Source organism: Trichechus manatus, unplaced genomic scaffold (assembly GCF_000243295.1).
Source record: "Trichechus manatus latirostris isolate Lorelei unplaced genomic scaffold, TriManLat1.0 scaffold00043, whole genome shotgun sequence".
NCBI classification, from domain to species: Eukaryota; Metazoa; Chordata; class Mammalia; order Sirenia; family Trichechidae; genus Trichechus; species Trichechus manatus.
In genome coordinates this window covers 9,898,274-9,914,904 of record NW_004443979.1, presented here as the reverse complement: position 1 = coordinate 9,914,904, position 16,631 = coordinate 9,898,274, and the positions used below count along the sequence as shown (strand labels likewise).

At 33.7% G+C, this 16,631-nt stretch overlaps 1 protein-coding gene across 2 annotated transcripts in view; it reads right to left on the bottom strand.

The window, feature by feature from the left end:
- HEATR5A (HEAT repeat containing 5A) overlaps positions 1–16,631 on the bottom strand; it is a 134,193-nt gene that overhangs the window by 31,858 nt on the left and 85,704 nt on the right. The window contains exons 22-28 of one of the 2 annotated variants that reach the window (XM_023731485.1): positions 14,674–14,863; positions 13,362–13,531; positions 10,778–10,804; positions 8,406–8,544; positions 5,657–5,836; positions 3,116–3,355; positions 251–432 (exon numbers count right to left, since the gene is read on the bottom strand). In XM_023731485.1, the coding sequence (XP_023587253.1) occupies positions 251–432; positions 3,116–3,355; positions 5,657–5,836; positions 8,406–8,544; positions 10,778–10,804; positions 13,362–13,531; positions 14,674–14,863 (1,128 nt within the window). The remainder of the gene's footprint in view (positions 1–250; positions 433–3,115; positions 3,356–5,656; positions 5,837–8,405; positions 8,545–10,777; positions 10,805–13,361; positions 13,532–14,673; positions 14,864–16,631) is intronic. The other variant, XM_004376530.3, reaches the window with a different exon arrangement.

Here is a 16,631-nt window from a genome sequence, read left to right as displayed (position 1 = left end):
AATTATGAAAATTAACCTTCAAAGTTATAAAAAACTTACACATCATTTTGCTTTTACTTGAAGTTTTATAAAATATTAGCTGCCATATTTCTCTTTAAACATATGCATTTTGTATATACTGACTATACTAGTAATACATTAGCAGAGAGATATATTTTCACTTATGAATTAAGAGGTGACATGCCAATTAGTTTCATAGATGCTTTATCCAGGTGTTTAATAATAAAATTCTCTAATCGAAAGTGCTTACATTGGCTTGATACTGTTCCAGAATCACATGACCTGGAAACTCGGGTTCTGGAATAGTTGCAAATCGCCGAATAACAACCAACAGTGTTTCAAGGCCAGAAAGACGGAGCTGATCACTGTGATCTGTGGCAGCCATAAAAGCCATGCGAATTAAGTCAGCAAGATGAAGCACCAAAAAGTCATCTACAAGATTAAAAAATACCTTATCAAGAAAAAGAATATGCTGGAACTAAGATTTATGTTAGGTGACAACTTTTCCTTTTCTTAATTGAAAACACGCACTTTCTTTTAAGTACCTCTGATTTGATTTATTGTTTGTTAAATACAAAACTTTACCACTGGATTTATTGAACATCAGTCCCATAATGTACTGCACTGCTGCAAATATTCTCGTCAAAAAAGCAAAACAACACCCAAACAATTATTTATAAATATTCAAAAATCAAAGGCAGAATTAGCATTCTTTGAAAGAGTGCTAATAGTACCTTCAATAAAAATTTTGTTCATACTTTCTGATATTAGAAGGTACTTAGGAGACTCGCGGCTTTGATGAATTAGTAATTTATCTCAAGTTGAAGATAAGAGACTTAATGTTCCTTTTTTTAAAAAAGTATTTTTATGTGGCTCTTTTTATGGCTGGATTATATTTTGCATGTCTTACTACACATACAGATGATGGGGGTTTAAAAAGCATCTAGCTGTAGAAATGATAAATGAGAAGTCCTTTTATTCTTACAACTCATTCTTTGGTATAATAATTGTACTGGGGAGAGACATAAGGCAATAATTTTTTCCCCGTTTTTCCATATAAACTTTATTTCCACAAAGAAAGATTGTTTCTTTTTATTCCAGAAATAAGTGTTTGATTTTGAGAACACAGTACATCTATAGACCTGTATCTTATTTTAAGAGCATTTTATTGTGTTTTAGGTCAAAGTTTACACAACAAATTAAGTTCCCTTTAACAATTTTTATACAAATTGTTCCGTGCCATTGGTTATAATTTTTACAATGTATCAGCATTCTTATTATTTCCATTCTGTTGGTTCTTTTTCCATTGATCTACCTTTCCCTTTCCCTCCTTGCCTTCTCATCTTTGCTTTTGGGTAAACATTGACTGTTTGGTCTCCTATAGTTGATTTTTTAAGGGAGCACATTACTCATGGGTGGTATTGTTTATAGGTCAATCTATTATTTGGCTGAAAGGTGATGTCCAGAAATAGCTTCAGTTCCAAGTTCAAAGGGTATCTTAGGGTGATAGTCTTGAGGGTTCCTCTAGTGTCTATTGGTCCAGTTGGTCTGGCATTTTTTAGGAATTTGAGGTTTGTTTTACATTTTTATCTTATTCTATCTGGGTAGCTAGGCACCATCTAGTTCTTCTGGTCTTAGGTTAGAAGAGGCTGTGTTTTGTGTGGGCTATTAGTCCCGTGAACTAGTTTCTTCTAAGAGCCCTTGATTTCCTTCTTTCTCTTTTGCGCTATACAAGTAGAGACCAATAGTTGTTATCTTAGATGGCCACTCGCAAACTTTTAAGAGCACAGAGGCTACTCACCAAAGTAGGATGTAGAACATTATCTTTGTGAACTATGTTACGCCAATTGACTAAGTTGCCCCCAAGACTATGGTCCCAAGCCTTTCGATCCAGTAAGCCAATCCTGTGAGTTATCTGGATATGTCTAGGAAGCCTCTGTAACTGTGCCCCCATGTGGTTTGTTGTATTTGTGGATATATATATAGCACACACAAATGTGTATATACATATGCCTACAGATACACCTACACATGAAAGTGCATTTACTCACATATGATAAGGCAATCATTTAACAGTATTCCAATAATAAAATGTTTAGAGGTATAACTAACCTTTATCTGGAATATATTTGAGACTAATTCTAAGAAGAATAGAGTTGTAACTCACACTGAAGAAATCAACTCATCTTAGTGCCAATTTTAATTGACAGCACTGCAATCAGTAAGGAGAAATGATATACTAATTTTAGACCTATCATAGTATCTAACACAGTGCTCACCATGAATGAGACTCAACAAATGCTTGCTTGGAAAAATAAGTAAAACAAAGATAACTAATTTATACTCTTACATTGGCAACAGCAACATTTTCCCTTATAATTCTTTGGTCCTGTAAAGCATATATCTAAGGTATTTGGAAATGTACGTCTGAACGTATATCTAAAGTAAATTTAAAAAATTAGGCATTAAACCATAAAACCAAAACCCGTTGCTGTTGAGTCAATTCCAACTCACAGCAACCCTATAAGACAGAGTAGAACTGCCCTATAGCGTTTCCAAGGAGTGGCTGGTGGATGGGAACTGACTGCGAACTTTTTGGTTAGTAGCCATCGTTCTTAACCACTACGTCATCAGGGCTTCTCAAACCATAAACACACACATATTTATGTAAATATAATAAAAGTGAACATAAAAGGTCAAAATAGTCTTACAGTCGGTTTACTTTACATTGAGATAAGCTCAAATGTTTTCCAGGCAATATCCATGAAATAAAAGAAGTATATAAAATTGCTAAATTTTTATTCAATAATATTTTTTGGGAATTGGCTAATACACATGCTACTCCCCAAGAACATGCTTATTCTCTATAAACTTAACTCACTGCACATGTCCATTAAACAAAAGTGATTAAGAAGCCTAATCATTTAAAAATGTATTTAAACATCAAAAAATACACTATCCTTATAGCTTATCTAAATATTGCAATCAAGTTTCATAACTGATTTGGAAAAATAAAAATAACCTTTTAGTCTTATTTTTTAAAGTAATATTAAAACCATAAACAGACAGCATTTCTACATGTATCATCTGATCTTTTCATTATTATGCCACTTACTTCTCGAATCCCTTTTTTTCTTTTCTTGTGCTAAAGCAATGTCAAAATGTGCACTGTCTGCGTTCTCACACTGGTTAATTATCCTACAGACACATTCAGCAGCAAAGACTCTAGTAGCCCATCGCGGATTGGTAAAAGGATGAAATTTTTCATCATTCCTGGTGGTCAGAACTGAAGCATCATCCCCTTTATCTCCTTCCTCTTCTTGCATTGTATCCACATAAGTTATAGCTGTAAAATCTTTTATCAAGGAAGAATACAGTAATTATAATCAATTGTAACATATATTTATAAAGGAACACACAAATGATTTCAAATTCAGACTAGAATTACTGTGGATCAACCATACCTCATTTAATAACATCAAATAATTATTTCTAATAACTATAGATGATAACAGCATTGCTTAAAGGAAATATTAGAAGAGCTGTTCTAAGTCAAAATGACGAAGTTGTTAAATATATTCAAATTGAGAAACTAAACATGATACTAGGTACTGGATAATTATCAATACCCAGTATGTAGATGGCTATACCTAAACAAGGTCAAAAGTCTCTATGAGGGAGTGTGAGTGGGGTGGGGTGCATTAGGGATGTTATTTCAACACTGGATTTAAGGAGGTTCCTGAACCCACTGAATCTCTTTAAAAATACTTTTCTAGGGATAGACTCATTACTGTCATAATAGTCTCAAAGTCATCCTGATGGCAGGAGTCATTGATAATACTTAATAAGAAGAGGAAATAATTCTCTTAAGTCAACTTAAAATGGAACTAATGTTATAGAACCAACTTGCTTTTCTTAAGCTATCTTATATGTCAACATTTTTGTGCTGTTACGATAGCAAAGATTACAAATAAAATTATGACAAAATCCTGTTTTATGACTGAGAAGCCAATAGAGACTGAAAGGTGTTTTCCCAATAACAAGGAAAAATGCTAAACTATAGAGGATAAAGAACAAATGGTGAAATAAAACTGAGCTACCAAGCTCAAGGAGTAAACCCAAAAATCAAACCACTGCCATCAAGTGAATCCTGATTCATAGGAAACCTATAGGACAGAGGAGAACTGGCCCACAGGGTTTCCAAGAAGCGGCTGGTGGATTGGAACTGCTGACCTTTTGGTTAGCAGCTGAGTTCTTAACCACTGTGCCACCAGGCTTCCAGCAAGCTCAGGAAGTATGAATGTAAAATTAAAAAAAGATAGGTGAGATACGAGAAAAGTACAATCAATTTGTCTATCTATGCACATACAGATTTTCTTTTAAGGGAGAAGTCCTTGTAAGTTCTTAAATAACAGGGACGTAAGTATTAAAAAAGCAAAACATATACAGCATAATACTGCAAAAGCAGATATAAATGACTGGAAAACCAAAATCAAAAACCAAACCCATTGCTGTTAAGTCAATTCCGACTAAGAGCGACCCTACAGGGAAAGTAGAACTACCCCGTAGGGTTTCCAAGGCTGTAAATCTTTACGGAAGCAAGACTGCCACATCTTTCTCCATGGAGTGAACTAACAACTTATCGGTTAGCAGCCAAGCACTTAACATTGTGCTACCAGGGCTCCTAACTGATTGGAAGGGTACCAATAATAATCAAGGTAGACAGTAAAGAATGTAAGAAAAACTTTAAAAAAAAGGAAATTTTAGTAGTATCTTTTGCCCTTTGACATAATTCAGAGATCAGAGCTACATTAAATTTTAAGGCTTGAGTAACTGAGTTGAGAGCTACTGAAATATAGTGTAAAGTTCAAGGAATTTGAAGTCATACAGAATTAGGTATGAATCCATCTAACACTATCAATTGTGTGTCTGTAGGCAAGTTACTTAACCTGTCTCCAAGCCTGCTTTCTCTTCTATAAAATGGGAATAATATTGCCTACTCCTAGAATTGCTTAAAGGATTAAATGAGGTAAACTATGTCCAGTACCTGGCAGAGAATATGTTTCTTTCTTTCTTCCTCTCATTACTTTACTCTAACGATAGAAATTTTAAAAACTCAAATACACTTTCTCTCTAACAATTACCTGGTATTAGCAAAGACGTTAGAGAAATAACACTACTTTGTAACACTATTTGAAATTAACATTAAAGTGTGGAGAAACTGGCCTATTTAAAATGTCATAGCATTGGTGAGTTTTCTGTTTTGATTATTAAGATAATGCTTCAAATATTTACTATATATCAAGAAACAGACAGGCTGCTATAAATTTGGTCATGCCTTTTATAGCATAAATAACAACTATGCCTTTTAGTTTGTTTTATACAGGAAAGTCATCTAAGACAATCAAAAGAGGAAAAAACAAAAACAAAAACAAAAAAACCCCCAAAAACCAGGCTCAAGTGTTACATTTATATTGTTCAAATTATAAAGAATATTTGAACACTAGAACTATAATCTTCATTTCAAGAAAGCAACACCCAGACAATTATAATCCAAATATTCAGACAAGATTGATGATTCCTCGTGGCAAACCATTTTATATAAAGTTTTTACTTTTTATTTTTATTATTTCAACTGGTTATCACCACTACTTACCAGCTGATGCAGCCAGTACATCTTTACAAAGCTTTAACCAAAAGGAAAGTTTTCCCACTGCCATAGATGTTAGCATATGATTTAAAGTCTCTTTGATATCACGGCATAATTTCTGATCTGTTTCTTTGTCTAGTAAGGTCAATAATGCCCCTTCAAGGCCCACTTCTCTCATGTTAGCATCTGACAAGAAGAAAATCAATGATCTAAGTAATACAGAAAACAAAACTGCCAGATGAGATGCACACACATTCAGCAGTTACTATGATGTTACGTACAAAGATTATGTCAAAGAACTAGCCCAAACATTGTGCCTTCATCTACTGAGATCTATTTTAATTCATGGTTAAAGTTTGGGATTATTCATGATCCTGTACAGTTATTTTTATGCAATGTCACTGAAAGCTAATAAGCCTTTATTAAGAGTTATTAGTATGTTTTCTTAAATTAGGTAAACATTTTTACCTAATTAATGTTTAATGGTATAATTATTTTATTTTCTCTACAATAAAAAAAAAAAAAAGCACAATTAAGCTTTCCTAACTCTGGTTTAAAGACTTTAAATTTGTTGACATGAATGGAAAATCCACACAGAAGAAAATTATTGTATGGAGAATAGTGTTTAATAAAACTAAGCTATTGTGGAACTAAAAACTGGTGAATTAATATAAATCACCATACAATATTCTTTTTTAAACTTTATTTTTTTTTATTGTTGTAATTAAATGAAGTTTACATTTCAAGTTAGTCTCCCATACAAAAATTTTTTTTTTACGTATTGTTATGAGATCCCAACCGCTCTCCCCATGCTGTGACAGCACACTCCTCCTCTCTGCCCCTGATTCCCCATGAACATTCAACCAGCTCCTAATTCGCTCTGCCTTCCCATCTCACCTCTGGACAGAAGTTGCCCCTGTGGTCTCTTGTATCTACTTGACTAAGAGGCACATTCTTCACGAGCCATACAATATTCTTATTGAAAACTACTAAAGCATATCAAAGGTGAAATATAAGCCTTGATCGATCATCTATTTACTTTAATTCTAGAAATGTCAAAAGAACAAATGAATTTTCTCTTGAAGATTTAACTCATCTGGCTTTTAAGAAAACACTGATATTCTAAAGGTTCTGCTACTATTAGACTATTTTAAAAGAGTAATTATCTTTTAAGATCAAAGGGAGGAGGTAGGAGTGTTCCCAATTAGGGAAGTCTAAAGAGACAGAACAGTCAATGCAACGTATGAGTCCTAGAGTTGGGTGGGAGGTGGTGGTGGTGGTGGTAAGGAGTCATAAAAGAATTTGTTTTGGATAACTGGGGAAATCTGTGTGAGGAGTATACATTCTACCATACTATTAAATCAATGCTGATTATTTTAAGTGTGGAGATCATGTGTGGTCATGTACGAGAATATCCTTGGGAAATTGCAAACCCAAGTATTTATGGGTGGACCCTCATGATATCTGCAGCCTGCTTTCAGATGGTTTGGCAAAAGGGAACTGTGTGCGTGTGTGTATTTAGATACGCAGAGAGATAAAATGAGTATCATAAAGATAATAAGCTAGTGAATCTATGTGTTCACTGTAAGATTCAACTTTTATATGGGTTTGAAAAATGACAAAATTAAAAAAAAAAGAATTGTATAATTTCTTGAGATGGATAGCGAAAATTTCACTTTACTACTATTTGATTCACAGAGCTAATTCAATAATTCTAGAAACATGTACCAGCATGCTTATATAATCAAGGCATAAAGCAACAGATATAGATAATTTAAGTGTGAATATAAACTGACAGTCACTGTGGGAAGAATCTCTCTCATTGTAAGAATGCTGAAATTTCTCTGGCTAAGGTAAATCACTGAATAGTTTTCAAATGACTTCTACAACCTGTTTGATAATTAATATGCCAGCCCAGCAATGCTGAATAACGCAGGTTGCAACAAAAGTATTAATTTAATAATTAAACTGTAAATTACACCGACTATCGACAATAAAACATACTATGGGTCTGAAAGCATTATGGGTCTGGAAAGCTTTGTGAAGTCTGGGATCTTCTAAAAGTGTGCCAGCACTTTGGAAACTATACACATACAAGTGTAAGATATTATCATTGCTATTATTCAGAGCTAATAGTTTCTTTAAATTTATATGCAAGACTGGGTTACTTATATTACAATTTTAAAATGAAGGGCTATGTACTTAAAACAAACCTTACTGGCTAATCAGTCCTTCAATTCAGCTCTAAAATGTAGAAGGGGCATAAAAACCCTTTAACTTGTAGCAGACTCATCTATAATAAATTTTATGAAATGAGATTTTAGGGGAGGGAGGCATATATGATAAATTACTTAAGGACGAGATCCATTTCAATTGTCTGTTGTGAAAAAACTTGCTCTAAACAGATGGTTTTCAAACTTTAGTATTCATTAACATCAACTGGAGGCATTGTAAAAACACAGATAACATAGATTGCTAGGCCTTATCCCCAGATTTTTGATTCAGTAGGTCTAGGATGGGGCCAAATAAATTGCATTTCTAAAAGTTCCCAGGTGATGCTGATGTTGCTGGTTTGGGGACCTCTGTTTAAGAACCATTGCAATAAACCAGTAACATCAATGGTTAGAATGATAACTGTAGTAGGTTTAAGACATTTAAATGTTAACTTTCAAATTTTATTTAAAAAACTTACGTGTATTTGGAAAATCTAAGATTAATACCATGAGCTGGACGTAATCTTGGTAAAAAGAATTACCTGGAGTCAAACCCTCTCTGTTATCTTTGGCAAGCAAAATGGCATGTTCTGAAACTTCAGCTGCTTCTCTCTGTACAAGCTGACGTAAACAAGCCAGTACTGCTCTTCTCAGTAACAAGTAGGGACTACAGAGATTCACCTGAAAAATATCATTTGGGGAATGAAAAAGCTAAAATTGTTGGTGGCACTAAGTCTAAAAGATATTCACTGGATTCCCTCCTTATCCTGTCAAGCCATCAATGGGCAGAACACAATATACTAAACACACAGAAAGGTCTTCAAACTATTCTACTATGTATGATTGTATAACTTAGAAATAACTTAAGGAGTAACACATGTATTAGATTATGCAATATTTATAAACAAATCCAACCAAAAAGCCTCTTCACAGTGTTAGACAACACAGAATTTATGAGATTAAAAAAAAAAAAACTGTGAAATAATTTATTTGCAGTTTATATATATCTGTGCTTATGCAACTGTATATAACGTTTTCTGATTCTCTAAATATAAATTTATGCAAATCTCTATAGGCAGTATAACATATTGGTTAAAATGAAAGCTCTGTGAGCCTTACTAGCTGTGTGACCTTGGGCAAGTTATATAACCTCTCTGTGCCTTTGTTTCTTCATTTCTAAAATGGGGATAACACTACCAGTATTTCATAGGGCTGCTACGAAGATAACACAGTGTAACATGCAAATGCTTAGTATAGTTCTTGGTAAATAGTAAATGCTCAATAAATGTTAGTTATTATTAATGTAGTCTCTATCAATATTATTTTATTCAGATGAAATGCAGAGTAAATAAATGTATTTTCTAATAAAGGGCTGAAAGCGTTTTATGCAGAAAAAATATTTACCAAAAATGCTCTCTACAGACAAGCATTAGAGAATAGCAAATTATATACGTGTATATGTGTCTATATATAGATATACATATAATACACACATACATGTATATATACACGTATACGTATGTATATCTTAGAGATATGGAATATTTCTGCTCAGAATGACAGGCTCAATACAAATTTTTACATACAAGTATTTAAACTATGTAAACCTCAGTAGGTTGTGCCTACTTAAGCCAAATAAAAAGATGGATGATAAACCTCAAATGAGCAAGTCAAAGGTTTTGGATACAAATTCTCACTCAGTGACTTCATAAATGGGATAAAGTCTAGAGTTTTTGAAATTTATTTTATTCTAACTATGAAAGAATCAGTTTGGTGTAGTGTACAACAACAATGAATATGTTTCCTATAATAATGACTTTCAAAGCAAACTTTGAGAAGTAATGTCATAATTCTTACAGTAATCGTTGATGTATGTGGGCGAAACAGGACTGAAATGGGTGAGTTTGTTGTGAGGAGTAGAATTTCTTAAATTCTGAGAGAGAAAAAAAAAAGATGTGTGCTGGCAGCTAGTTTTAGATATATAAGAAACATGTGCAAAGAGAACTAAATCCTAAATTTCATTAGAAGCCAAAAGACAGAAAAAAATTTGTGAATATATCATCAGTGAAACGTATGGATGGGAACTGCTTTATAAATAATATGTTCTATTATACCCTAAAGCTGTATCATGAACTCAAAAGTGCTGAGGAATGAGGAATGCCATTCATAGAAGTCTCAAGGTAATGTCATTTCAGATACGTTTCAGAACTCTGTTGTTAGAAACTACTATACACAGGATAACAGAGAAGTTAAAATTTAAAAGATTGTTTATTCATGCCCAAGATTACTGCTGTATTTAATAACACTGACCAAAATTTAAAAAAAGTACTCTACAAGACAATTTTAAAGAAAAGTCAATGAATCCACTAGTTATTTTAACTGCAGAGTTGCAAGCATGTAATACAAGGCAGGTGCATCATTTATTCAAGCTGGTCAAACAATCTTCCAGATAAAGCATGCTTAAAAGTACTCTTTAGTGTGGTCGAAAAAAGATTGAAGGCTGCCACATAAAACAAAATGGGAAGCTTAATATCTCCATGTCATTCTCCAGCATTTATATTGGGTAAGAGGAACAGAGTGGGTTAAGGCAAAAAAATGAAGCAGGCAAAATATAGAACTTAAACCAAACTGTAACTTCAATTCCCTTCTGAAATGAATATATTAAATCAAACTAATGCAAAATTCAGTGCAAGGAGTGAGTGCATCAGCTGGAGAAGGTTAGGAAGGATTTGTTTATTGCTATTAAATAAACACCATGTAACATGCTACATACACGGGACTTTGCAGTAATGGTTAGCTTAACAAAATGATGCAGAGGAAAACAAGAACATCTACATCCAAAATAAAAAAACAACACAAAGAAACAGCACTGCAAACCTCAAGAAAAGTTAGGAATCAAGGGTCAGGGACCTACCAACACAGAATTATCCAACAAGATCTCCTGCACAAAAACAAATGACAGACTGGTCACAACAAAACCAAAAGATAAATACTAGGATGACTTTGACAAAAGTCAGCTAAGCATTTAAGTATAAATGTTGATACAGCTATTGTTATTCAAATAGGCTTAGCTTCAGCTAGAAAATGTGCCATACTTTATTTTTCAACTTAAATTATGAGTTGAGCTAAGATCTTAAAATAGCCAACTCAAGAGCTCTAAGACATAAAAGATATAAGATAAAATATATAATAATAAAATATGTACATTTGTGTAATTAAGCTTTCTTTTGGAATCTCTGACTGAGCCTCAGTATCAAAAACAGATCAAGTAGATATGAGTGTGGGAAAAATGCTCTGAGTTGCATTCGTATGAACAGGTGTCCAGCAAAGGACAAAGTTAATGGTTTATTTCATCACAAGTTAATTATAGATTTTATGCTCTGGGAAGCCAAGTTTAAAAACTGAAGGTACTGAGAATTGCTAGTATAGCTAAGGCCAACTTCAGAGTGGAAGTTAACTAGCATGCAGTTAAAAGAAAACCCTTTCCCGGAAGAGTCCTTCCTAATGATGAAATGTATTCTCAATATTCAGAAGGTTTCAATTAATATGAAAACACTCTATGCTTAATAATTAAATTCTTCAGAGAAAAGAAAACCTGGTCATAAAGCTGTTAAATAGGAAAGCAAAAGGAATTTGTTTACTACAGGCAGTACCACTAAAACATAAAAAATTCAATCTAATAAATTGAGTTAAAGCCTTATTGACCAAAATATTAAGACTACAGTGACAGTGATTTAAATACATGATTTCTGAATGAAGAAAAAAATCATCTTACAGCTTAAATATTATGAATAACATGAATAACATATGTAACTGTTACTTCAGATTTTGTCAAATGCTCTGAATATAACCAGAAAAAAAAAAATCTGATAATAGTTTCTATGCTTCTTTATAATTAAGGGGAAGGAAAAAAACGTAACGAGTTTGATCAGGTCTTATCCATCATGAGTTAGTAGTCTTGATCTTCATTTCTCAGTAACCTTTACTTAATAAATGAACTTATGCACCAGTTAAAGAAGAAATTTTAAAAGGTCATTACTGGAAAACTTCTACTACAATTCAAGAAGAAGAAAAATGGCAATATCGTTACATTTAAATGGAGAGCAAAAGTTACATCAACATGCAAAGGAATGGAAAAATTTTTCAATAATTAGTTTTGGCAATGATTTCTTTAAATATAGAGAGCAATATTCCTGGGGAAAAGTCCTTGAGGGGGAATGGTAAAATCCTTCTCCTTTAAGTGCTACTTTCTCTAATATATTTCTGACCCAGATCTAAATGACCGAGGAGCAAAACTTTGTCAGAAAAGTCAGTCACACTCTCCTTTTTAAAGCCTTATATAATTATGACTACCAAAATCAGTAAGATTAATAAAAGTCTATGTTTAAGACAAATGCAATAACAGTAAAAATATTTACTATTTATTGGCACATGTACCTTTGGAATGTGCACATGAGTATGTAGTCCTCATACATTACAGACAAGGGGGCTGAGGCTGAAGAGGTTATGGGATTTTCCTAAGGCCACACAGCTAGGAGGTGGCAGAACTGAGATAAGAGCTATCCATAAACTTTACAAAGACTGTATAAAATAATGAAATGAGGGCTGGATGAGTTTAGAAACCTGGATTCTAGAATTAGAGCTACTACTACGTAAATGTGTTACACTGGGCAACTTACTTGACTTTTTGGCCCTCAGTTTATCTTTTTATTGAGAAGACTGGTTTTGATGATGTCTGAGGTTCTTTCAAGTTCTGAAATGCTGCATATTTTGCCTCAAGCTTGAAAATGAATGATCTTTCTAAAGTAATGATTCTCAACTGTCATGCCACTAGTAGCAATGTGCTATGAACTCAGAAGGGGCAGAAAAAGGTGAAAAGCAATGGCATAAAGTTATAGTTCCAAATGCAATTCAATTTTGAGGCAAGTTCAGACAGAAATTTGTGATGTTCAAGCTAAATCTTAAAACCAGTTTTGATTATCATCAGAACTTTCTGTTGATTGCATTCCCTGTTCTATATTCATTATATTACTAAAATCCATTTATTGATGCATATACTGCTAGAATATCATAGAAAAGTGTTTTTTCTTCATCTGGGATACGAAGATGTTTATATGTAGTAATTTGGAACAGAGGAAGAAGACAAAAAAAAAAAAATGACAGTGACCACACCTTATAAATTTTTGCATGTCCTACATTATTTATACAGTACCTGGGACACTATAAGCACCCAATATGTGTTTGCTGATTAATGAATAAATATTCCAAATATTAAGTGTTTAGTTCAACATTAATGGGGGAAAAATGAATTAATACATAAGAGATTTAAGAGGTGATTGCACAAAAGCTTCCTCTGTCCCCCAAAAAAGACTAGAACTGAGGGAAAATAGTTATGTATATAATATATAACAGTCTAGAGGATAAATAAAATGTGTATTAGAATAAATCTAAATTTCAAGTAAAAGAAACTAAGGTCTAATTTATAATTTTATACTCACACAAAGGCAGCTGACCAGGCTAGACAAGTTGACATGTCGTGGAGCAAACATATGAAGCTGCTGAAGGCAAGAAATGGCTTGAGTTTGAACAAGGCAGTCTGGGTTATCCTGCATCACTGCACAACCCAAGAGGCAAGAAGTCCTTAGGGTAGAAACTGAAGTACTGTTGCCTAAAGTATAAACAGAAAGCTTTTAATAACTGATCTATAAAATTACTACTCTTTATATAACTGGGTTTTAAAATGTATTTCCAATTTTAAACTTACAGATTTTTTAGTAAAATTTCTTCTATGAAAGAAGGTACAGTCTAGGCAACATTTTTAGATTACATTAAATTATTCTTAATGTGAAAGGTTTATTTCGCCACAACCCATTATGCAAAGAAAAACCTAAGACTATTTGAAAAACCAAAAACCAAACCCACTGCCATCGAGTCAATTTTGTCTCACAGCAACTCTATAAAACAGAATAGAACTGCCCCATAGAGTTTCCAGCGAACGGCTGGTACGTTTGAGCTGCCGATCTTTTGGTTAGCAGCCAAGCTCTTAATTATTATGTCACCATGGCTATTTGAAGATTACATCAAATTTTCATGAAAAGTTGAATTAGAAATTGCTTAATAAACTTGTTTGTTACGTGCCATCGAGTTGATTCTGACTCATAGTGACCCTATACACAACAGAATGAAACACTGCCCAGTCCTTAATAATAAGCTTAGCCCTGCTTATATTAGTTGAGAGCTACTTTCATGTATTTAAATCATATATTCTATAATTTGAATAGATAAGAATATTTGTGTTTTTGGACTTATTTGAGACTGGCGTTCTTTAAACTGTTTCACTCGTATCTGTCATTTTAATTCTGATGGGAAGCAACTGTAGGACATATGTAATCTTTCTACAAATGGTACTCCTTGTATTTTCTAGGTAAGAGAAATATAAACTGCATGGCATTTATACACTCACTTAACATAAGATACTAAGCACCTATTATGTGCCAAGCACAGAAACTTTTCACATTCTCCCTCATTTTAGAGAGGAAGAACTGAAGCCCAGAGATGTAAAAAGATTTTCCCAAGGTCACCCAATTAGTTAATAGAGGATCTTAGACTAAGTTTTCCAGTTTCTGTGTTTTTTCTGTCATCATCCATGGCCAAAGTTTCCACAAGACATCTCTCAACATTCTGCCGATATATTTGAATAAAACATTCTGGTAAACTTCATTAAAAAGTACATGCATACAGTATAGGAAATGTATTCATTTTTACGTGTATATTTTCTATGTAAAACACCACAAAAACAGCTATGCATACCTTGTAGCTCTGGACCCAATGTGGTAATAAGGGCATTCAAACAGCGACCAAGACTTTGGTGAACTTCAGCATGAGTAGGAGGCACATTTAACAACAACATTATGATAAGAGAAAGGGTAGGTTCCACATGCACATAATAGAGTGGGCCAGCAGAATCAATTATCAGTGATAGAGAATGTAGTGCCCAGGTCTGGGAAGACAGTGAAAAATAACCGAAAATGTTACAGCTGCATTAATAAATACAGAATATATTAAATTGTTTATTTATTTTATTGTGCTTTAGGTGAAACTTTACAGAGCAAATCAGTTTCTCATTCAACAATTTATACACAAATTGCTCTGTGACACTGGTTGCAATCCCTGCAACGTGTCAACACTTTCCCCTTCAACATCCCAATTCCTCGTTTCCATACGTTCATTTTTCCTGTTCCTTTCCGCCTTCTCATCATTGCTTTTTGGCAGGTGTTGCCCTTTTGGTCTCGTATACATGATTGAACTAAGAAGCTTGTTTCCTTATGTGTGTTATTATTTGTCTTATAGACCTGTCTAATCTTTGGCTGCAGGGTAAACTTCAGGAGTGGCTTCAGCTGTGAGTTAAAAGGGTGTCCCGGGTAAACTGGACTTTTATTGAAGCAAGTGATAAAGTAAGAGCAAAGTATGTATGAGCTACTACTAATCTGTAAAGAGAAATGGAGAACTTTGGGATTTAAGAAAAACTTTCTCTTTTAATATTCAGTAAAAAACATCTCAGAGACAGCCATCTAATTTTAGAGTGATACATTTAGACATATTGTAGCACTAAGAATTCCAAGATAATGTTTAGTACTTTAGCTTACAACTTGAACTAAATCCAGTTTGTTGAAAATGTTTATTGCATAATCTATGTAAAGAATAAAAATTTCAGTTTAAAGCCAGACATAAAACAGTACATATCATAGGATTCCATTCATATAAAGTATAAAAATAGGCAAACTAATCTATGCTGATGCAAATTAGGATAGTGGTTATCCTTAAGAGAGGGCAGGTAGCAACCAGAAGACAGCATGAGGAGGCTTTTTGGGTTAATGATAATGTTCTGTTTCTTGATCTAGGTGCTGGTTACATGGTATATTCAGTTTGTATACTTCATTCATACAGATGCACATCAGACAGGTGATATACATATATACAAGCTTGCATCACTTAATGTCCATGATATGTTTTGTGAAATAGGACGTTATGTGATTTGGACACTGTGCAAAAAACATCTACAACACTGCCTCCTAACAACATAGTCACTGTGTCTTTAAAAGCCTTGAAGCCTGGCACTGATTTGGCCTCCTTATGGATGAAGGTCCTTTTAGGCATTTGCTTCCAGAATAAGGAGGTTTCGTCCATATTAAAAATTTGCTGGGGCAAATAACCTCCCTCTAGGATTACTCTATCTAAGGTGTCAACAAATTCTTCTGCTGCCTTTGCATCATCACTCGCAGGCTCACCATTCACTTTCACATAATGCAGCAAAAAATGGTTGTTTGAAGTGCTTGAACCACCCAGAGCTAGCACTAAACTCTGTATCATAGTCTGGTCCTGCTTTTTCTTCAAGCACCTTAGCAGTGATCCTCAACGCTTTTGTGTCTGGTCCTCAATTCACGCCCTTAGCAATTTCTCCATATCTGATATAGCAGAATTTTACACAAGTGATGTGCTACACTTTTATGTTTGTTTGCCAACCATAGCCTTCCCACCCGAAAATACCTGGGGGGAGAGGGCATAGATGGCAAATAAATGTAGAAGTCATGCACATTATTTGCATAATAATCTGGAAGGTCCCTCATGCATTTTCAGTGCCTTGTAGCTTTCAGTGGAGCCTATCCTTTAAAATCTTGGAGAATTTTTTTTTTTTTTTAGTTTTTTTTTTTTTAATATTTTATTGTACTTCAGGTGAAGGCTTACAGAACAAATAGTTTCTCATTTAA